This window comes from Alexandromys fortis, unplaced genomic scaffold, assembly GCF_014885135.2.
Source record: "Alexandromys fortis isolate MF-2015 unplaced genomic scaffold, M_Fortis_MF-2015_v1.1 scaffold_56, whole genome shotgun sequence".
Classification (NCBI taxonomy): domain Eukaryota; kingdom Metazoa; phylum Chordata; class Mammalia; order Rodentia; family Cricetidae; genus Alexandromys; species Alexandromys fortis.
In genome coordinates, this window is record NW_026067935.1 from 1,741,272 (window position 1) to 1,765,393 (window position 24,122).

At 50.2% G+C, this 24,122-nt stretch overlaps 1 protein-coding gene across 2 annotated transcripts in view; it reads right to left on the reverse strand.

The window, feature by feature from the left end:
• Positions 1-24,122, reverse strand: part of Adgrd1 (adhesion G protein-coupled receptor D1) — a 113,784-nt gene that overhangs the window by 25,301 nt on the left and 64,361 nt on the right. For both annotated transcript variants that reach the window (XM_050146597.1, XM_050146598.1), the window contains 3 exons: positions 15,196-15,269; positions 6,786-6,909; positions 580-683 (listed from right to left, as the gene is read on the reverse strand). In XM_050146597.1, the coding sequence (XP_050002554.1) occupies positions 580-683; positions 6,786-6,909; positions 15,196-15,269 (302 nt within the window). The remainder of the gene's footprint in view (positions 1-579; positions 684-6,785; positions 6,910-15,195; positions 15,270-24,122) is intronic.

Here is a 24,122-nt window from a genome sequence, read left to right on the forward strand (position 1 = left end):
AGCCATTCCTGGCAGGGCTCTGCCTGTAGTCTTGGATGGCAACCAACAGGGATAGCTTCCTAGCCTCCCAACCCAAGATGCTCACCTTTGCACTGTCTCCTTGTGCATGGCAGACTGCGCAAGAAAGCATTTAGTTATTCCTTGGCTTTCTTGGTTATTGATGGGCCCCATCCAAAGGCATTTATGCATGACTTGACCTCAAAACCAGACATCATAGCCTGATGAGGGGAGAGTCAAGGATGCCTGTGCTCACTCTTGCCTGACTCAGATCTCCCCCACCCCCAGAACTCCTCAAGTGTCGATATGGGGTTTTCCAGACCTTTTAAGTGTGTCTAAAGCCTGCTAATGCCACTCCACGGGCCTTGCTATTTCTTTGTATCTTCCCTGCACATCAGATTTTGAAAGTGAGCATCACTGGGAGAACAGCCACGTAGTCACATCTGTACTCCACCTAGCAGGGCTCAGACACACCCCCAGGGTCTTCAAAGTCAGAGAGGGGTATGACCAGAGTGACAGGATGCCTGGACATTTCCAGTAAGTTGCTAGACCTCCTGGGGACACAGGGAGAGGGTGACTCACGACAGTACTGCGAAGGTGACCAGTGTGGCAGCCAGGCAGAGGACTGACAGAGAGCAGCCAACGTAACTGATGGACGACAGCGCCACCTGGTGTCCACGTGAGAGCTGCAGGAATAAAACAAGGTGTGGGCGGCTGGTTTTCTACCCCATTCCATGACTGGGAGGGGTACCACGTGATGCCATAGTGATGCTGACTACCATCACCCTGTGATGCTGACCACCAAGACCAGCCTCCTGCCCCAACCACAGGCAGAGGAATATGCCACAGTGGACTTCAGGGTTGACATTTCTTACACTTCAGGTTGCTATGCCGGATCTCCTGGATTCTTGACTTAGGCTACCAGACCTATTCTATGACAACAACCCCAGGCTCAAGGCAATCCATCCATGTCTGAATGGGTGGCCTAGGGTAACCAAAGACATATGTCTCCCCTGGCTATGAAATGCAGGAAATAACAGTGAGGAACTTGAAGAGGGGAACGGTCAGTGCATTCATAGACATAAAGGCCTCATGCTAGGAAGACTACACACAGCGTGTTGGTTGAAAGGCTCTTCTGAAGCACAGAAAGTTAATACCCTCTCTGGCCCTCAGTTCAAGAGCATTGCCAGTCCCCAAATTGACAGTCACCATATACTCGTCTTCATTGGCAGGCACACACCACCCTTTGGGACTTTCTCTTGAGTGGACCCCATGTGGTCACCTAGGCTGACATCTGTTGTAGTAGAGCATCTTTCGTGGCATAACAAGACATGTGTCAACAGAATGCACCCAACTAGAATCTAGCAAACTTGACCTGAGTGTCCCATCCACGCCCTAGCAACCGGTACCCATCTCTATTCGGTTGAGGCTGGTTCTTTCCCATCGGTGGCTCTCAGGGATGGTGTCCCAGCTGCAGTGGATGCCAAGGTCCCTCCATGCAGTGTTCTGGCCCTGGATAGAGCTCGGATATAGCCAGACCTTGAGAGACACCATAGTTCCCTGAGCAGCTCTAGCTTGGCAACTGTCCGTCATCTTAATCAGCTTTATAGCTTTGTTGACCACAGGCAGGAGCCTGGCTAGGGCTGACCCCGGACTGTCAGCATTCTGTGTCCCATGGAGAAGGATGCAAAGGGCAGGGAGAGGTGGGCATGAGCCACTCGGCCACTGTGGCAGGATGGAGATCCCATTACCTCCCCCCTCCAGCTCAGGTCACCGCATGAGAGTCAACTAAGGGGTCCAGGGCTCCAGCACCTCCTCCTAGGACCCAGGAGTCTCTGTGTCTCCCATCAGCCACCTGGATTACCAGGAAAGCAAGGCATATCTGCCCTTCACAGTGAACAAAATCCAGGACTTTCATCAAAAGCTCGGGGCTGATAAAGTGACTAAGATGTCAAATCACGACAGGGAACTACTTTCCTGGCTATAGGGAAGAACCCAGGGCCTGGGGTCTTAGTGGGAACTTGAGCCATAGCAGGATACAGTCACTCTCCCAAGAGGTACTTGTACCCCACAGAGGAAAAAAAAAAACTATTGGGTTCTTTCTTCATCATCTGAACTGGCTGTCAGAAACTAAGGTCAGCCTGCAGTGCAAAGCCAGGCAGGGATGGATAAGAAACCCTTGGACCAAAGACACAGGGCCGGGTGTGACATAGGTTCTCAGGACTGAGTCCTTTATAAACACCAGCCACCAGAAGAAAAGGACCCTCTCCCTGAGCTGGCAAGCCCTGACCCCAAATTGCTGGGGAAAGAAATAAATGCAAGCAAAGGTCCCCCCTGTTTTCAGAAGCATAGCCAGGCAGCTTAAGATAGCGGCATGGGTTTTAACATTGAAATTCTTGGGCTTCAGGTTTACCAGGACAGCACCCAAAAGAGGAGGTGAAAAGGTGTGTGACATATCACCCTTGTTTGAAATGGCTAGAGAGACAACCACCACTAAAGCATGCCCCCATGGAGACCCTGGGGAGACACGGCAGTAGGTCCCATGAATGTGGCTGGTCTGTATGCACCTAGCCGGAGCAATCGCCAAGATGCACGGATTCATTTGTGAAAAGAGAGCAATCTTCACCCTTTGTTCAGAGAACAAAGGGTGCTTGCTGCAGGCTCAGAAGGCATGTCGGTGATGATGGAAAAGCCCGCGTGTGTGCAGGACCCAGGAGACAGGAGAGAGGGAGAGGGAAGCAGGATGTTGGTATGCTCTCTGGCCAGTGTGTATACTCTCTACAGAATCCACAAAGAATTCCTCCACTTCCTTATGCCTCTTCCATCTGGTCCTTGAACTCCTGTGGGGTCCCCTGTCTACAAAGAGGTCACAACCTAGGCTATGGTGCACTTCAACCTTGTAGCCAGAGCTGCCCATGCTTGCCACCCACAGCCCTTTGCTTCATGTGGGGCCCTCTAGGGTGGAGACTTCCCTCGGGCCCCATCTGCCCTGTCTCTGCACCTATAGCCACCAAGCCTATCCTTGCCCTTGGAGAAAGAACCTCATTCTGAAGGCAGCCTCCTCCTGAAATAGGATCCCAAAGGAGGCAGGCAGCTTCCCTCTGCAGAGAGCTCTTGCCTCCCCCCCCCACACACACACACACAGAGCTCCTGCCCCCACCCCCATAGCTCAGAGCAGCTGATTCTTAGTCAAGATTCTAGAATAATACCGGCACCATCCAGGTCTTTATTTCAACTATGGCATCGTGGGTCTGGCTAGCGGAGCTGATATCAGAGAGTCAGAAGGGGAACCCCAGAGTAAGGAAACAGGGCAGGGCTCCCCAGAGGTACTTGGCAGTCTTGTGCACGCTTCCCCTTCATCTCCTGGATCCCAGGTGCCCTCCTCTCTCCTTCTCTCCCTCGCCCTCCTAAGAGCAGTTTGCACGGTTTTCTCTCTTGTTACTCCTAGGCTCACTTCCATGACCCAGGCGGCCCAGGAGCCTCCCCAGAGCCTGAAGGGAAAGAGGTCTGGCAGGGAGTGGCCAACAGGGGGGCTGCTGTAGGGGAGAGAATGAGAAAATGGGAGACAGGATGGAGGGCCAGAAATGAACTTGAAAAGGGAAGCGATGGAAGGGACAGGACAGGAAGCAGGGAAGTGAGGAAGAGGGGAGTTTACTCTGAGGCCTCCAGCCTGCATGGGTGACATTGGCATCAGGTATCCCCTTCAGTCACTCTCCCCGCTTTATTACTGGGACAAGGTCTTTTGCTGAAACCAGAGCCGCATGGGTTAGCCCAGTTAGCCAGCATGCGCCAGGGATTCACGTAAGCCCATGCTGTTTTTCTTTGGGTGGCTAGGGACCTAAACTCTAGTCTGCACTTGCATGGTAAATACTTTATTCGCTGAGCCGCTTCCAGCACTGACATTTTAATGCAAAAGGTGGACAGCCCCGGTGGGAGTGGCTAGATCTGCCCCTCATCCTCCTCTCTCTACCCCAACCTGACATGAGCCCACACAACAGGACATCCCTAAGACCCTCATGCTCAGAGAGCATTCTGGGCCAGGCATGGAGTTCAGGGGATGGGAACTCAGGGCTGGGCATTAGGGAATGATGGCTGGTTCAGAGACTGACCCCACAACTGAGTGTTTAAGGTTAGGGACTCAAGGCAGGGTGCTGAGAGGCTGGGTTCCCAGACTGGATGGTGTCCACTCCTCCCCTTAAGCAATGTGACAATGGGCCTCCAGGGATAAGACCCCCATGTCCCGCCCTGCTGCAGGTGGTAGAGTTGAGCTCAGCAGAACCACATAGCACGTGGCAAGGAGGAACCCAGTGTACCCCAGTAGCTGGAACAGTTGGCTTACAGTATTTACTGGAGGCTGCCTGGCATGCATAGGCTGAATGTCCTGCAGAAGGAGCCTGTTTGTGCCCGGTCCTCATATATATACTCCTCCAGCCCCAAGAAACACCCATGTGACCCTGGCTATGCCACAAACCTGGGACCACGAAGGTGGCCCACACAGTGGTCACACCAGTCTCATCACTCCTTGCTTTCACGCCTACATACGGGCCCCCTTCATGGATATATATGACTGCCCTTATCTTGGGTCCAGGCTAGAGATAGTGCAGTGGTCACGAGTGGGATAGGGTTCCACGACAGCACCCCACACAACACACCCAGCACCAGCTTCAGGACAGCATTGTGTACACTGGCTGTGCCCTTTCTTTCCCGCCATGGCCAGATTTAGAAATACAAAAATAAAACAAAACAAAACAAGACAAAACGAGGTGTTGGTTTCAGGGCTGGATCCCTCTGAGTCAGCGACCACAAACTCAATGCCCTTGAAGTGCCGGGAGAGACTGCAGGAGGTCAGCTGAGGCTCCCCACCAGGCAGAGCATGCGGGGGGGGGGGGCACTCTGCCCAAAGAGCCCCTTGGAGCAGCCAGGTCATTCTCCTTACTACGCAGGAATGAAGTGTTGCTATCTTCAGCACAAACTGATGGTGTATGTGTGTGTGTGTGTGTGTGTGTGCACATGTGTGTGCGAAAGGCACATGTGTCTGGTGCATGTGCACATGAGCGCTTACAAGTGGAGGCCTGAGCTTGATGTGAGAAATCTTCCCCCCACCCCTCTTCCACCTTATTCGTTGAGGCAGGGTCTCTCAGTCAAGCCAAGAGCTTTCCCAAATGGCTAGTCTAGCTAGCTAGCTAGCTTGCTCTGGTGATTCCATCTCTACCCTCCAAGGTTGGAATTACAAGAAAATCCATGCAACACTTAAGTGTATTTCTGGAAAAAACTCCAGTGTTCATGCTTGCAAGGCAGGCGCTTTAATCACTAAGCCTTCTCCCAAGCCGTTTTACTTTTTTGCAAACCAGAAATCGAGACTTTCGAGTAAAGTATCTGAGCATGAGCTTCTGATGCGATAGCCAAGCCTTCCACCTATAAACTTCATCAATACTTAAGTGGCCAAGGCCAGCCTCCGACACATTCTCGAGTCTCCTAGGAAACAATCCATCTTGGTGTCTCCTGGGGCATCAGCCTAGAGCATCGCTCCTAACAGTGGTCCACCAGCCTAAGTTACTAATCAGGGATGCCTCCTGTCTGTTAAGATTGTACAGAAAGGCCACACTCACTCACCCAGGAAGAAGACAGAAGCCTCCAGAAGTGAGTGCCTAGGAAGAAGCCAGGTGTGGAGAAGGCCTGGAGAGTCCTCAGAGGGTAAAAGAGATGGGGACACAATGGGACAAGAATGTCCAAGAGCAGGCTTGAACCACAAGCTCAAAGGCCATGAGGGTGAATTTAGGTGCCCAGGAAGAAGCTGGCTTGGTATCAAGGAGATGAGGTCATCTGTGCCACCTTTTGAAGTCTATAAGTGTGCCCCAGGCTTAGCCTCAGTTGTGAGATCTGCCTTAATTTCGTTAATGTTTATGAACTGTTCCTTTTAAACAGGGATAATTTTAAACCATTTTCAAATCAACCTTTCCTAGCAATGAATAGATGTGAATTTTCTCCCACGAAGACACCCACGGGCTGTCTAAATTTGGTGTCACCAATACTGACTGGTGACAGATTTATGATATAAATGAGTCTGGATTTCCTTCTTCTGTTTTTTTCTCTCCTTTTTAACTTTGGAGACTGGATATCTCTTGGGATAAATGCCAGGCATGAGTGTCCACTCCCTGGAGAGTACACATCCCTTTGTTTTGCTCAGCAGACCCTCCTGGGTAGTCCAAAGAAGAGCAGAATATCTCTCAGTTCAGTGGTCCAGCATGTGGAGGCCCCAGAGGAGAAAGCTTTCTACCCTGGTGTCTTTTGAAATGTCCCCAATAGTGCGAAAGCTCCTTTCTCCCTCAGTGAGTCTAGGGGTGCACTTGTGCCTTCCCTCTGAGTGGTCTTTGGGGACATTCAGTTTCCCAGCCAGCACACTGGATGCTCACTTGTTTAATCGCCCACAAAGAAGGAAGGAAAATCACTAGCCAAGGTACCTTCTCTGCTCCTCTTGGTGTATGCTTGTTGGAAGCCATTGGCTCTTTCCCTACAACTTTAGAGCATCGTCCCAGGGAGGTTCACAGCTTCCCATTGATCTCCCCTCCAGGCCTGTGGTCTGTGTCCGATGTCCCATTATGCTCCCTTAACTAAGGTAGGTTTCCATGTGAACCACATGTCAGCCTCCCCAGCTTGCTCTTCAAAGACGATAATGTGTCCGGCCATCTCCCAGATACGAGATCAGTTTGTAGACAGTCTAGACCTGTTCCGAGGGCAGCGACAGCTGCCAAGACCCGAGGGCCAGATAGCATCCATGTGGCACTCACCTGCAGTGGGACCACTTGCATGAGGATGGCAAAGTTGGTGAGATGGGTACAGTGGCACACTGAGTGGGTGAGGTTGCCCTCTGTGAGCGCACAGCCCTGACTTGACCAGACGCCTTCCCCGGAGCTGAGGAAACAACGGACAAGGAACAATGATTAGTGGGAACAATGGCATCCCTCAGCCCCACAGGATCAACAGCACACTGGCTAACTCTGATGCCAGGGTGCAAACTGTCTTCAGGTATTAAAACTGGGAAGTGGCTGGCACTAGCGAGACCCCAGAAAGATCTCTTCTGAGACAGAGAGAGGCTGGAGCCACTGACTCAGCTTGGTTCACTGGGGAAGCACCTAGACCCCTCCCACTCTGTGAAGAAATGTGTGTGTTCCAGAATCCAGCTTGGGAGCCCAAACACCCGGGGAATCATGAGTGATCTAAGAAAATGCATTACAGTTCTTAAGCGCATGTCCCGGGGACAGATATGTAAAACACAAGGTGTATATAAGTAATATAAAAATAGCTAAAATGCAGTGCCTGCAAATATATGATATGGTGTGTATACACATGAAACTCCTACATAGCATTTTAGAAACCTCAAGGCTGGAGATATGGTTCAGCGGTCAGTGTTACTCGCTGTGCAGTAATAAAGACCTACATTTGATTCCCAGCATCTATGTAGCAGCTGGGCATGATCCTATGTCCCTCTATAAACCCAGTGCTGTGGACAAGTGGAAGCAGGGGGATTGCTAGAATTGCCAATCCAGCCAATAAGAACGCAAGCTCAAGATTCAAGGAGAGACCCTGACTCACAGGCTAAGCTGGGGAAGAATAGAAGGCACTTGATGGCCTCCTCTGAGCATGACATACATGTGGGCATATGCAACCACACACACACAAACAAAAAAAAACACACACACATGCACTCTGCATGCACACACATTATTGTCACTTAAAATTTTATCTTAAGGATTTTATTTTATTTTGTGTGTGTGTGTGTGTGTGTGTGTGTGTGTGTGTGTGTGTGTGTGTGTTGAGGGCTGGAGATATCTGTATGGAAATACAGGTGCCTGCAGAGGCAAGAAGAGGGCATCAGATCTCCTGGAGCTGGAGTTACAGCTGTTTGTAAGCTGCCATGTGTGTGCTAGGAATTGAACTCAGGTCCTCTAAAAAGCAGTCTGTGCTCTTTACCCCTGAGCCATCTCTCAAATTCCCAAGAACTTATTCTAATAATAACCCTTGGCCAATGTCTATCATTACACACAAAACACAGAAACGACACACACAACATCATAATGGTATGAGGGAGGCAACAGCTACCTGGTTTCTGTGAATGCACACAGAAATGAATGCAAATTACTGAGGAACTGACAGCCTCCTCACAGTGGTCTCCAAACACCGGGGAAAGAGGTCGGGGAGGGAGGCTGGGGTCAAACGGAATGTTTGCTTTTCTGAAATGTTCAAGTCTCTAATTGCTGCTGGAGCTATGATTTCTTCTCACAGTGACACCCAGGCCAGTATGCACTGATGCCAGTTGGTTTATCTTTGCAGCGAGTGTGCTGGCCACTGTCATTTTCTAGTGTGTACTTCTCTGCCCTTTCAAATGACAAACAGGTATCTTTGTTTGCTAAGACAAACCTGTGTCTCAGCTTGAGAGAGGAGACCCCAGTCTACCAAGCTGAAGGAGTCTGAGGCTCAGACTGTCTCTGATTTGTATTCTGCTATAGTTCCTACTTCTACCCCGAGGGAATAGGCGCTTGGAGCGAGGTAATTCATTCCCCCCATCTTGCACCCCTGACGATATCCATGAACACCCAGCTATAGCAGTTTTATATTCCAAAGAGGCATGTAGCCCTTGCAATAGTAACCCTGCTAGGGGGTGGGGCTGAGAGTGTGGGAACGGGGCTGCGGTGTGGGCACTGCACCTGGTAACTGAGATGCAGGGACCAGCAGCTTTCTGGGTGGTTTTCATGATGAATGAGCCACCTCTTGCGGGAGGTCGGAGGCAACAGGCAGAAAGCAAAGCCTGGGCCAATGGAACCACAGGTAGAGGAACCAGATCCCCATCACCAACAGAATACAAAGGAGTCGTGTGCCCCTCCCCCACCCCACATTAGGATCTAACTTTCCCAGGACCTGTGGGGAAGAACCGCCATAAAGGCGATTGTGTTTTATGCAGCTACTTTATATGCCTACTTAATGCGAAGATGCCACATTTCCATTTGAGGTGACCCTGAGAATTAACAGGGGTGGAAACAGTCCAGAGGGTGGACTTGGCCCTCGGCTCTAGTGAAGGGAACACAGACCATCCATGAAAGTCATGTCCGGAAACAGAACCCTGCAGATGTGACTTTGCTATAATCAGCCAGGAAAGCTGAGTTCTGAGAGGTGTTACCTCTGGATGGGATGGAAATCTGCTCCCCAGGGAGGTGGTGGGGACCAGCGAGAAGCTTCCCAGCTGCGCACAAATAAATCTGCCCAGAAGACAGCTGAGCCGTTTCAGATAGCATCAAAAAACATGCACAGCCTATGACCTGGGACATCCACGCCGTGGCAGCAATAAGGTCACTCAGGTACATAAATACAATGTGACATATATAAACACAGTATAAGAAGCAGGCATCAATAGAGGCGGAACCCAAAGAAAATGGTGTAGAACGATGGGACCAAAAACACTTCCATATATTTCCTGTGAATGCAAGTGTATATGACACATAAATTATTTCAAAATACGTGCATAAACTCAGGGTAAGATGTAAAAAAAAAGTATTTGCTTTCTTAACAAAAAATAAGGTTAATCTTTAAAAATGAGAAGAATGATATTTTGAAGCCCAGACGTGCTTAATCTTAACGCCTGTAATCTTAACACTTGGGAGGCTGAGACAGGAGGCTTGCTGTGAGTTCGAGGCCAGTCTGGGCTAGACAGTACATTTTAAGCTAGTTGGTAAAGTGAGGCCTGTCTCAAACAAATGGAAAAGAGGAATGTGCATATATTAGGGGGTGGGGTGGGATTCAGTGGTAGAGCACGTGCTTAGCATGAACAGCTCTGGGTTCCATCCTGGGTCCCACAAAGGAAATAAGTAAAAGCATATATTCATAAATATTCAATATATACCAAGCGAGTCCCTGTATAATTTCTTAGAGTATTAATCTTTTCCAAAAGCGACCCATGTCTCCTGGCAGAATGGCTCCTCAGCCAGTAAAAGCATTTTCCTGTCAAATCTGAGGGTCTGAGTCCAATTGATCTCTGGGACACACAGGATAGAGGCAGAGAGCTGACTCGGGCTGCAGGTCATCCTCTGATCACCCCCCACACACTCTGGAGTGATTGTAGCTACACCCAACTACACATGTACGCACAGAAACAAGTTATGTTTAAGATTACAAATAATAAAAAAATAAATAAAATTAGAAAAAGTAGCCCAGAATTCTAAGACCAGGGAAGACAGTTTTCAAAACTGAAAGAGAACTTGTTCTCAGACGATCGAGCGATAACTGAATTCACTTCCAGCAAGCTCGCAATACAAGGAAGGTTAAAGGGACATTACGCCAGAAAGAAACGTGGCTCTGCACAAAGGCATAAAAATAGCTAGAGATGGGATAAGTGTAGGCATCCATGGCACGGCCCTGGGCTTGTCTGTAATTGCTCTACAAGATAGCCGATTGTCTGGGCTGCAGAAACAACAACAAAAAGGAAAAACCTGTAGAGATCTACTGACGGCAGGAGGAACCACAGGTGCGTATTAAGCACATCTTAGAACACTCTTAAAGTCATGCCAAATCCATTGCAGCCAGACACGAGGGCGTGCAATGTTGATCGTCTGAACAAGGCTAAGAGATGGTCTTGAAAGCCCCACATTTAATAAAAGAGAATTAAAAGAAGATGATGGGTGAAGATACAGCACTAGAAAATACACCCTGAAGGGGTAGAGCAAAGCCCAGAGGAATCTTTTGGGAATGAAGAGTACTTATTGTTCTTCCAGAGGACCCAAGCACCCGCACTGGGAGCCTCACAACCACCTGGAACTCTAGCTCCAGTTTAGCCAATATCTCTGGCTTCTAGCTTGTGTGCACATACCCATAGGTGCACACACACACACACACACACACACACACACACACACACCTAATTAAAAATAATAAAAACTGCTTTTTAAAGGGGCAGCGGAATTGTGTCTCAATGTGATGGGGTGGACCTCAGTGTAGCACTTACCTCCCACGGTAAAGAAGGAGGGACCACAGAGAAGAGCAAACCATCCCAGGCCACCATCAATCGCAGTAGAGAATCTGCAAGCCTCCTCTCAGGTCGTCTTTCTTAGATCTTGTTCACTCTACCTCTCAGACCAAACCAAGAGCCTCGTGCATGCTAAGCAAGGGTTATACCGCTAAGCCATATCTCCACCACCTTTTTTATGTTTTGTTTTGAGATAGGGTCTCGCTGAGCAGCCTGGGATAGCCTTGAACTCACTCTGTAGCCTCAGCAGGCTTTGATCTTGCTGTCTTCCTGTCTTCCTGGCCTGTGAGTTTGAGCCCAGCTTCTTACTCTTGGAATTGGTTCCCAGAGCCCTCCAAAGAAATTCAAAGATTTAAAGTGGCCCAAAGTTTGCATAGAGCCGCCACATACCCTCTTATGTTAATCTCCAGATGATGCATAATATCCAATGCAATGTGAATGGCATGTGGATGGTTAGATCAAGGAAGGAATAATGACAGGCAGAAGTCTGCCCATGCTCATTAAAGGTGTAATCCCCCCCAGCCCAAACAATTTAGGTTTGTAGTTGGTTAGCTATCTACTACAAAATTATGGGTACTGAGGGCCAGGTGTGATTGGCAGGACAAGTTAACAGAACAGTAGCAAGACCAGAAGACCTGTGCATAACTGCCTCTTAATGTAGCCTCGCTGGCGTTTATGGAACTCCCACCACAAATGCATTGTTTCCCAGGAGCTCTATAGTATGGGTGTAAACAACTTAGAGCACCTTTTAAAAACAGAAGCTATCGAAAGCACCTTTTTTAGGTCATAAAATATTTAATTATAAATCACCAGCAGAAAGGGCTCTTGAAATGCTCCCACTGTGGGGAAGTTAAGCAGCTCCCCTCCGGCGTGATGGCTCAGGAGGTAAAGGCACTTGCTGTCAAGTCAGGTGACCTGAGTTCCATCCCTGGGACCCACACAGTAGAAAGAGAGAACTGACTCCCCGGGGTTGTCCTCTGACCTCCAGATGCAGAGCATGGGGAGAACGTTTGAAGTGGGCAGTATTGTCCTCGAGCTCGGTCATGTGATCGTACAGCTGTGTTCACTCATCAAAACCAAGAGAACTATGCTTTTCAAACTGAATCTCCCTGAATACATAATAAGGAATCGTTTGAAAAGTGCTGTGGCTGGATGCTTGTGGTGTGGCTATCTCTGGGAGCTATCGAAAGTACCTTTTAGATCATAAAATATTTTTAATTATAAATCTGGGGCTGAAGAGAATTGCACTACGCATGCATATCAACGCGGGCTGATACCCATATCTTGTCTATTGTGTGCAACGCTGGGAAGACATTCGCTCTAACACACCGACTTCCTTTCTTTGCATGCGCACCAGCAGTGGGTCTGATTTCTTTTCCTGAAGAACCTCCATACTGATTTCCACAATGGCTGTACTGACTCAGCCCCCACCCCACCCCCCCGTTTCTCCACACCCTGGCCAGCATTGCTGTCTGTTGTAGCTCGTCTCAGCTGTCAACTTGACATGGCCCAGAAGCACCTGGGAGGAGGGAACCTCAGTTGAAGAGCCACCTCCATCAGATTGACCTGTGGCCACATTTGGGAGGTATTTCTTTAACTGCAAATTGATGTGGGCAGGCCCTTCCCACTGTGGGCTGCACTATCCCCTAGGCAGGTGGGCGTGGCTGGTCTGAGAAAGGTAGCTGAGCAAGCCACAGGGAGTAAGCAATGTCCCTTCATGATCTCTGCTTCAGTTCCTGCCCTTGACCGCCCTCCCTGATGGACTCTAACATGTAAGCCAAATGAACTGTTTCCTTCCCCATGTTGCTTTTGGTCAGAGTTTTAGCACAGCAATAGAACCTAACCATAATGCTGGCTTTTATCTTTCTTTTTAAGAGTCAAATAGCTCACTTGGTAGCAAGGAGTGAAAAGAAATCCGTGTGTGTGTGTGTGTGTGTGTGTGTGTGTGTGTGTGTGTGTGTGTAGTGTGTGTGTGGTGTGTGTGTAGTGTGTGTGTGGTGTGTGCGTGTGTGGTGTGTGCGTGTGTGGTGTGTGTGCATGTGTGGTGTGTGTGTGTGTGGTGTGTGCATGTGTGAGGTGTGTGCGTTATGTGTGTGTGGTATGTGAGTGTGTGTGGTGTGTGGTATGTGTGTATGTTTGTGTGTGGTGTGTGCATGTGGTATGTGTGTGTGTTTGTGTGTACACAAGAGTGTGTGGAGGCCAGAGGTCAGCCTTGGGTGCCATCCCTTAGGCACCATCCCCCTTTTAACTTTTGACAGGGTCTCTCGCTGTCCTGGAGTTCTCCTATTAGGCTAGACTGGCTGCTAGCCAGCCACAGGCACCTTCCTGTCTCTGACTCCCAGCACTAGAACTGCAAGCACGTGTCCCCATGTCTAGTTTTTCACACGGGTTCTGGAGAGCCAAACTCAGACCCCCATGCTTGCATGGCAAATGTGTAACTGTCTGAGCCATCTTCCCTGCGCCAAAAAGAAACTCATAAATCTTCTCTCTTCTTGTGGCTGACTGAACTGTGGTGGTCAAAAGGCCGATGACAGAAGAATCCCCTCACAGGCTTGATCTTTTGCAGAAATGAAAAGAGGCCAGAGTTACTCGACTTGCAATTATCCTCTAGACAAGAGTCCCGACCGCTAGGCACCCAGCGTCTCAATGGCTGCTACAATCTCCTTCTTGTGTTATTGGAATCTGTGCAAAGTTTCCCTAATGTCTACAATGCCTGTGCCCTAGCCGGCTGTCAGGAGCAGGTTGTATTCCAGGGCTGTGAACATGCCCCCCTCCACACTGGTTCATCCTTCTGACTATCCCAGGATTCCCTTGAATTCCACACATATCTCTCCGGGGCACTTTGCTGGAAATACCAACGATTTCCTCCTCCAATTTATAATTCCTAGAGTTGGCTGCTTGTCCCTTGACCCTTTCTCCTTGAAGGTCAGAAATGAGCCCTGCTCCCAGAAGCTCTCTTGGATTGGATCCTCCCTGCTGCCTTAGGGTGTCGTGTCAGTGAGGTGCTCCTCCAAGCTGCAGGTGACTGTACTCTTGGATGAAATGAGATGTGTGTTTACGCGGAACTCACGCTGGCGCAGGTTCTCCTCGATGCCTGTCCTCTAGTGAATGGCTTCACTACAGCCTCTGACTCGGGTCTGGGCTCTTTCTATCTGCCCTCTTTCTCTGTCACACTCTCCTCGGCTTTCAGGATTCTCTGTGTTCACTCCTGCTCACTTTGAGCTCACTACCCACTCTTATCTCAGTTTCTTGCACTGTGCCCATCACCCCTGAGTTCCTGCCCATCACCCCTGAGTTCCTGCCCATCACCCCTGAGGTCCTGCCCATCACCCCTGAGGTCATGCCCATCACCCCTGAGGTCCCACCCACAACCCTCTTCTTGTTCCTAATGCCATCCCTACTGCAGTGGGGATCCGTCTTACTGTGGTCTTACTTGCATTTCCCTGGGGAGTGGGATATTGACTTGCTTTCTCTTTTCTGTATCTGCTGGACATTTTTGTTTCTTCTTTTGGCAAATAACAATTTAGGTCTGTCGCCCATGACTTAACCAGGGTACTTGGGTCTCTGACTAGTGGGTTGTTTGAATTTTTGGAAACTATTTCTGGATATTAACCTCAACACTAAACATCAAATAGAGAGATTTTTTTTTACATTTATTCATATGTTTGCGGGTAGTGTATGCATGCATGCTAGCGTATGCATGTGGAGGTCAGGGGAGTTGGCTCTTTCCTTCCACCATGTCCTAGGGACCAAAGTTTGGGTTATGAGACTTGACAGCAGACACCTTCACCCAATGAGCCATCTCACTCGCCCCAATGCTAAGATATTGATATGCTAGCCAATGAATGCTGTTTCCCAAAGCCCCGCATCCCAGTCCTCCCTCAAGACACTCTTTAGAGAAGGCTGTGGGTCAGTATTTCCATGTGGCCTCATAGAGCCCTGATGAAATGATTCTAAGGACTACAAAAAGACCTTTGAATCCACGCAACCTCCAGTTATACCCAACCAGGTCTTGCCTCACGCACAGTCATACAAACACATTGGCTTTGTAAGGACAACCCTGCCCTGTGTAGTGTGAGAGTGCCCTGGGGTGGACACCTTGAGCCACTGGACATCTTGTTGTCTTCCCATCTTCCCCGTTTCTCCCCCTTCTGTCTGCCTGGTAGCCCCCACACTCACAGTACCTGAAGTTAAGGAAGGCACAATACAGGAAGAGGCTGTTGCTCTCGTTGGTGGCATCAGCATACTGCTTATGAGTCTGAAATGAAAGGAAAGGGATACAGCTGTGATAAGAAAGGCCAAACACATGTCCTGGAGTGGGGACAGGATTCCACACAGGGGCTGAGACGATGGTTCACCAAGTAAAAGCATTTGCCATGGAGGACCTGATGACTTGAACTCAATCCCCAAACCCAAATAGAAACCAGATGTTGTGGTGCACATCTGTAATCCCAGGGCCCTTATGAATGATGAGGGTGAGAGAGTTGGAAGCTGTGAGCCAGCTAACCTGGGTATGTGGCACCGTTCCTAAACAAGAAAGAGCCTGCGACAAGGGAGAAGGCAAGAACTGCCTCCTGAAGGTTGTCTCTGACCTTCATGCATGTGCCACAGTACACACATGCCTGCCTCAATACACACAAAGTTTAAAGTGTTTGCAGTTAATTTATTTTATTTAAACAGATTTTCGAACTTTAAGATGCATGCATATGTGTGTATCTGTATCTGTGTATCCATGCATGTGAGCGCAGTGCCCATGGAGGTCAGAAGGGGGCACTGGACCTCCTGGAGCTAATTATAGGTAGTTGTGAGCCACCTGAAGTGGGTGTTGGGACCTGAACTTGGTCCTGCTGCAAGAACAGCACACACTCTAAACTGTGGAGCCATCCCTCCAGCAGCAGAATTTTTTTATTTCCCCAAAGATCTCTCACATTCTGAACATCCAGGGTGCCTGTGACCAAGCTGGAGAAGCCAAGTGACCACTGTGAGCTAATTCTCAGTCACACCCTCCAGGGCTTCCCCAGGTCGGCACCTGCAGGCTTCCAGCTCTCTTATCAGCTCAGAAACAGCCTGCACGGAGGAGGGAGGCAATCAGAGCGCTTTTGAGTTTCTGCGCATGAAGAAGGAAGAACTTTATGGAATGGCGCGGGAACCTGGAATTAGAAGCGCTTGCCTCAGAGTGGAAAAGAAAGGGCTTTCATATCATCTCTCTTCCCAGGCACTCATCCACACATCCATAAGGCACTCCGGGGAAGGTTTAACACAAGGAACACAGAGAACTCCATGCCTGCATCCACACTTGGTATAAACAGCTTCTGGTTACCCAGGAATGGAGATGTAGGGGAGGCAGCACAGGCACAGGAGCCTATGGAGGGTGGATGATGTAACACTGAGCTGGAAGTTAGGAAGGACAACCTTGGTGACGACAGGCCCAGGTAAAGATGCATCTCTACTGGAATACAAGCCCTGTGTTTAATATCTCCTCTGGACCCAAACTGTGCAGAAATATCTAAGAGATACATCTCTGTGTCACCCAGGTCATTTAGAAGTATTTAAAGCAAGCAGGTGGCCAAAGGAAGCCATCCCCAGCCCCCCATGACACAAGAGATGCGGGCTCTAGGGAGGTGTTCAGAAGACTGTCTTCTCCTGGGTGGTTTACTTCTGCTCCTCCCACCCCCAGAGACCAGGGTTTAAATCATCCTTCAAAGAAAAAGTGCAGCTGGCCAGCCAGTGTGCAGAAAAAGCCAAGTGTGTGTGGTCCACAAGGGAGGGGTAGAATAGCCGTCTTGGGTCTGGGGCCAAGGTCACAGTCCTGACCAGGAATTCCCTGCCCAGCTGGTCATCAAACTCTGGCCCATGCTCAGCTCTTTGGCTGGGAAAAGCGAGTTGCTTAAAAAATAAAAAATAAATAAAAAAGGAAGCCTTGACGTTTCCAGAGAGATTCTAACATATGGGAATGCGGCTGTGCCAAAGGAAAGGTGAGTCACCTCGCACAGCCCACGTTCCACTTGAAGAGGACAGTGGGAGGCCAACAGTCCATCCAAGTCCCAGTTGCCTGGGCTGGAGAGAAAAACCATTTCCGCAGGTCAGCAGGATGCTGGGCATCCGGAAGGGCCTGGCAGCGTCTCTCTGAAGATCCTAGCAGAGAACCCCGGGACCAGCCCACACAAGCCTGGTGGTTCCCCCGCAGACACCCGCTGTGTGTCCAGAGCTTCAGAGGCTGCACAATAGCCCCTGCCATTCCACAGGCCCCCTCCACCTCTGGAGCGAGCTTCCCAACGGGATTAGCCAGCCAATTACTCATAACCTGCTGCTTACAGCCGAAGTGTGGGCTTCTGAACATGAAAGGGGAGGAAATACATCTGAGAAGTTCCCTTAACATCCCTTGTTCAGACATGTGTTACTTTGTGTTTTAGTGTGTGGCTTTACCCATAAAGAAATTGGGAGACACTTCTTCATCACTGTCCCCAAGCAGAAGGCAGATGGCACCGTCAACATGATCCTTATTTACGACCCTCGGCAAAGCAGCATCACAGACCGAAATAGCCACATCCCCAGCATAGGGCCAGACACAGGCAGAGGTCCCACTCCACCCTCGCTGCTTCTTTACCTCTCCCACTGGCTTTTTCCCACATCCAGGCCCAGCTCTGACTGGCGAAGGGGCTCACAAGAAAAAGGCCTGATGTTCTCTGGTTTCAGAGACTCTTAGGATAGATTGCCCATGAAAGCCCTGGCATGGAAGACTGGTGGACCCTCTGGGTGAGAGCCAGAAAGGAACCAACGAGATGCTCAGGTTCCTATCCCAGGATCTGCATCCCTATCACAGGTCAATGGGATGGGCCACCCTGAGGGCAGAAGGACAATAACAAGCCAGGCAACATCCTGTCTGTGCCTTGTGCTCAATGCTTTCCCAAACTATGTGTTTGCTGCCTGGTTTTTTGACTCTCTTGTCACAAGCCAAGAAGTAGGAAGAGTCCCCCACTCCTACCCCATCTGGGCCATCAACTCCATCCAGACTCTATCTGAACTAAACAGGGTGCACAAACGGCCCCATAGACTTGGTGATGTCAGGCATGTCTCCTTAGCAATAGGTTACGTGAGGGCCTCAGTCCTATAGAAGGGCCACCCTCACCTCTCAACACACATCTTTTCTCCAGGTGCAGCTTCCCATGACTATAACACAGCCATGGGAGCACCACCACAGGGATGCACCAGGGTCAGAGAGAGCACAGTCAGCCTCTGCCCCAGAGGTCCAAGAAATGATGTTCCCATAGCACAGAATCCAGGTTTCAATCTCTTCATGGCCAGAGCGAGCCCTTGGCCACGAAAGGAAAGACCCATTCCTTAAACAGGAGCTGCCTTCTCAGCCACGCCCCTCCAGGACTTCCCCAGGTAGGCACCTGCAGGCTTCCAGCTCTCTTATCAGCTCAGAAACAGCCTGCACGGAGGAATGAGGCAATCAGAGCGCTTTTGAGTTTCTGTGCATGAAGAAGGAAGAACTTTATGGAATGGCGCAGGAACCTGGACTTAGAAGCGCTTGCCTCAGAGTGGAAGAGAAAGGGCTTTTATATCTTCCCTCTTCCTAGGTAACACACATCCATAAGGCACTCCGGGGAAGGTTTGACACAAGGAACACAGAGTACTCCATGCCTGCATCCACACTTGGCATAAACAGCTTCTGGTCACCCAGTGATGGAGATGTAGGGGAGGCAGTGCAGGCACAGGAGCCTATGGAAGGTGGTTGAGATGAAGGCAGAAACTAGGCAGGATAACCCCGGGTGAGAGCTGAGCCAGGTGAGGGTATGTCTCTAATGACCTAGGAACCCTGGGCCCTAACTAACCTTCCACCATCCTGAACAGGCCAGAACTGGGACCAGAGGGGTCCTGCCACCGGTAGAGATATCCAAAGATGCCTCTGGTGTCGGGTAGCACCCCCTGCAGTTGTCCCCCTCCATCTCCCTCAGACCTGCCTCTTTCATTCCTATCTCTCCCTACTTGCTTTCACACTGACCTCACCTCTCTTATCTGAACCACAGGGGTGCGGCCTGAAGAAGACCCGCCTACGTGCTTCCTGTGATCAAGTGCACGCTACCATCCAGCCTAGCACAGCTGCCGCATGGCCACCTGGGTCCAGCAGCTCAGGCAGCTGCCCACTGGCCTCCCACAGCCTCTCCTGCTCTTGGCCTCCATCCTCCCCCCTCCACGGCCTTGTCCTTTTCACAGCACACATCTAGTCCTATCATACACTTAAGATCTTCAGGGGAAAGATGGAACAGAGGCAGCTCAGACACCTGAGGAATGAAAGCCACCCCTCCCTTTGTGGCATTGCCTTCTGCTTTAGCCGAGCCTACCCCGTCTCTCTGTCCCACCTACCACTCATCCACCTATCTGTCCTCCCGTCAGTCTATCTTTCCTACTTGCCTATCTACCCTCCCATTGTCCTGTTCATCTGCCTGACAACTTCTGCCTCATCACCAATCCCTCTCACCCCATCTGCCCACCTCTGTCTACCCCTACCTGACCGCCCACCTTTCCCTCTACCTCCCTTCCACTCACTCACTTCCTCATTCATCCAGCTGCCCATCCCATGAATCCATCCCCCATCACCTTACTCCCCCCCCATCCTACCAACATACCCCTCCCTTGCCCATCCGCTTTCCCAACATCTACTTTGCCCATCCACACACACCTCTCCCGAGCTTACCCACCTTGCTGCAGCTGCCTGGAAGGCCTAACCCTCCTGACACACCAGCAGAGCAACACCCTCACCAAAGCCCCAGGCTCCCCCGTGGATGCCATCCTCTGCTGTGTTTCTCTCCCTCTTCTCTGCACACTCTTGCGTCTGATAAATCCCAACCCTTTCCCAGGGTGTCAAATCCCAGAGCAGGCCCCACCCTCGCAACCACCCCCTTATACAGTGTCCATTACCAGATAGGTAAGTTGTATACACAGAGACTCATGAACCGGACAGTCACCCCGCTCTCCGTGGGCTCCCATGGGAACCCCAATCATGCTCTGGGATCTGCCCCTAACACATCTGCAGAGCTGTAGAAGGACAGGAAGGTGACTTGGGTATAGATTAGGAGAGTGGAATGAGGAGGGGACCTCAGAAGGTCATCTGTCTTCTCAAGTGACTCCAGCTAGCTGTGGTAACATCTGATCAGTATTCACTTCCCAGTTCTTGCTAGCAGAACGAGTTCTGCTCAGGATGGCAGCAAGGCCCTGAGTCTGTCTGTCTAGCACCTGCTCTCATCCTACATTGTGGGGAGAGGGGGCAGAGGGACAGTCTTCTCCAGCTCACCAACAAACACACTCACTCACTCACGTACTCGTACTATGTTCACACCCGGCCTTGCTGATACTTCTGTACACTCTGGCTGCTCCTTCCTCCCCTCGGACACCAGCCTGGTCTCTTAAGGGACAGAGTCAAGTGTAGCTCAGACCCACAGAATGGAGCTGTGTGGAGTTCCTGCCCATCAAGGTTCAGCACCGTGGCAGATCCAGAGCCCTTTCCCACAAAGGCTCCCCGCTGACTGGCTGGGCTATTTCCCCTTCCAGAGGCCTTTGTTCAAGGACTATGTCTACTGATAGTTATTTTTCTCAAGGTGCATAGTTAGAAATTCCCAAGATGCACGTTCCTCTTTCTGATGTCACTCTACTGTGATACAGGTGAGACAAGGTGGAGCCTGGACCACGGACCACACCTGCCGTGCCTGGACTCTCCATCTCCTCCTCCTCATCCTTCCTGCCCCGGGATTCTGCTGTGCTGAGAATCATGAAGATGGTCTTTGATAGACCTGAGCCTGTCACTCAAACTGTGCTGTTTTATCCCTCCCCCCCCCCGTGTGTGTGTGTATGTATGTGCATGTGTATGCATACATGCACGTGGAAGTATAAAGTCAACCTCAAGTGTCGCTTCTCAATAGGCATCCATCTTGTTTTTGTCTTTCATTGGTCAGAGGCTCAACCAACTAAGCTGGACTGGCTAATGAGCCTCGGGGATCTGTCTGACCCCTTGTATCCTTGGAAAGGATGGCGCTGGCTTACAGAACTGTGAAATCCCCACCTCTCCTGCAGCTGATCCTATGGCTGGTGGTGGTGGATTGTGGTGACTGTGTACCCTCGAACATGCCATGTGAAAATGCTGGTTTCCCCACAAGAAAGGAACTGCTTTACTTAGAAAAGAATGCAAATGTTTGATGGGCTGTAGGGGTGTCTATTTCTGTGCAGTGTGTGTGTATGTGTGCGCGCGCCATGTGTGTGTGTTCTATGGGTGTGTCTGTGTGCATACATACAGAGGCCAGAGTCCAACCTTAGGTGTCATTCCTCAGCTGCTTCCTAGCTTGTTCCTTTGAGATAAGGACTCTCGTTAGCCTGGAGCTGACTGAGTACACTAGGCAGTCTGGCTAGAATGCATCGGGAACCCGCATGTTTCTGTTGGAACAATAGGTAGTTGCCAAAGTGCCTGGCTTTTTAAGGTGGGAGCTGGGAATTGAACTCATTTTCCTCTCTGTTCAGCAAGTACTTTGCCAACAGAGCTACCTCCAAGTTTGGTCTTTGTTCCCTATCTCCCCATCTGCTACTCTATTTTACAAGCTTTTAAACAATACAGCTCTATCCCAATCTCCCTGGGCCCCAAGTACACACACACACACACACACACACACACACACACACGTACATTTGCACTATTTAAGAAAATGGACAACCTGCTTCTGGGATCCTCCCCCTGATGAAGGGTTAACAGTTAAAAAGGTGCATGCAGATTCCTTACAGACACAAGGAGAAAGGTCTAATCTCACTCACTAATTAACATGGGACTAGCAGACATAACTGGCCCTTCTAGGAAGAAGAAGTCTCATAGCAGGTGAGGCTATCAGAACTACTGAAGCAAATTTGCTTAATAGCCACAAAACATTCAGAACTGGCAGATATCCACAGGGAGGAAATCAAGACGTCTGCACCAGACTGCATTTACATTTCAGTGGGAAGAACGAGGTCTTGAAGCCTCGTCAGTATGCATGTTGCAGCGCTGTGCAGGAGTGCAAGGGCGGGGGGGGGGGCGGGAGGGCGGAGGACGGCAGGACAGAATAGAACCAGGAGGAGCTAGACAACAGCCAGGTAAGGCCCAGGTGAACATGCTGTGTGTCCTTCTGCTTCTAAGTCCTCCACAGTTACTTCCTCCACAAGTTAACCACACACACACACACACACACACACAGAAATAAAATGCAATCGTGATTGGTCAGGCACAGAATTAGGGAGTCTGAGTGGAAGTAACAGAGAGCAATGACCCAGCCCAGAGCAATGACCCCACCCATCAGGGCAGGGCAGTTTGGGAGTCTTGCTCCTAGAAGCAATGAATCCATCAGGATGGCGGATGCATCAGGATGGTGCATAGCCCGATGAGCAGCAACAGGTGGAGAAAGGAGGTCGCTGGCAAGGGGCTCACTGACAGCCCGTTTTTAGCTGAGAGAATTTCCAGATGGTAGAGATGGAGGGAAGACATGGACAGATTCCAGCCAACTCCATGGTGCCAAGAATCGAAGAGTGGCTTCCCAGAAGGCATGGCCCTGAGACCCCACAATGGCTTCTACCTGTTCTCAACACGGTGATGATCAAATACCCAGCGAGCAGTCAAGGAAGCAACAGTAGGCTGGGAAAGAACTGCCCACCGGGCAGGGCAGCCTGAGGACCACCAACCAGAAAAACACACACTTACAGTCTGGTGGGCGGACTGCTTGGAAGATTCTCATTTCGCCTGACTTCACTGGCAGCGGGTAGCACGATAAGACAATGCCCAGCCAGAGCACAGCACCTCAGTCCCAGGATGCTCTAGAAAAACTGCTTGCAGCAGCAGTGCAGACTACAGAGGCTGTGAACCACATTGGGAAAAGTCTCAGAGGCTGGAGGTGGAGATGGTCGAAAGGGGGCTAGGGGGTTTTGAGTGAGAAGCACATTCCCTGGTCATCCTGACAGTGATGGGCTGCACTCCGCAAACAGCAGACTTTAAATATGTGTGACTTCTGTTTGTTTTCTGTACTGCGCTTTGGAGGGTGCAGATGGAGCAGCTCCAGGGCCTGCAGGTCAACCCAGAGGAAGGCTGCCCTGGTGAGGGTCGACAGGAACTAATGGTGCACAGAGATCTCTGTGCAAAAGCACACAGACTTCATGCCAGCACAAACCGGTACATCTGGTGGTGCTGGTGAGCAAGCAGGGATGCTCTGCAGCGCTGTGTGATGCATGCTCTGTAGTGCAGTGTGATGCATGCTCTGTAGCTCAGTGTGATGCTAGGTGTAGTTGTCATAGCCCCAGACCTGGACCCATGAACTGCGGTGAATGCAGAGATTCGTGGCTGCCCAAGATACTCAGAGTAAGTGAAGTTGAGGGACATTTACATCATGTCTTCGGATGTCAGACTCAGGTAACATTGCAGAAGAGTGGCAAAGAGAATGTAAGAACCAGAAGATAGGGTATGGCGGTGATTTGATGGCCATTGTGTGACAGTGGATTCCCAGCTCCAGCCATCTGCACTAGGCCAGCACAGAAGAGTCCCAGTGTACAATTAGCCAGGGATGGGATGAGAGCTCGTGGGACCTTTCCTCTTACTGCTGAACTATTGGCCATTGACAGATTCTGAGAAAGGGGGAGTCGTGATCTTCACTTGTGTGCCCACTAACGAGCCCACTAGCGTCAATGGATACCTCCTCCAAACCAGTGGTCACAGTTTAAACCCAGTGGGCCACAAAACAAACAGATATAAAAGTGAGAAAGATTTCTAGGTAACAGTACAGAGAGAATGGTATGGTAGGGATATAGAAATAGGTAAGGGAGTCAGAGTGGCCAGTGTGCATTGTGTGTGTGTGTGTGTGTGTGTGTGTGTGAGAGAGAGAGAGAGAGAGAGAGAGAGAGAGAGAGAGAGAGAGAGAGAGAGAGAGAGAGAGAGAGAGACTGACAAGGGGCAAATTTAATTAATAGAAAAGTAAACATGTTAAAAAACTGAGCCCATTCCTAACTGTGACCTGTGCCCCCTCTCCCAAACCAAGCTCCCTTGAGTCACGTATCAGTGAGACCCACCATGGATTGCTCACAGACATGTCAGTGAGACCCACTG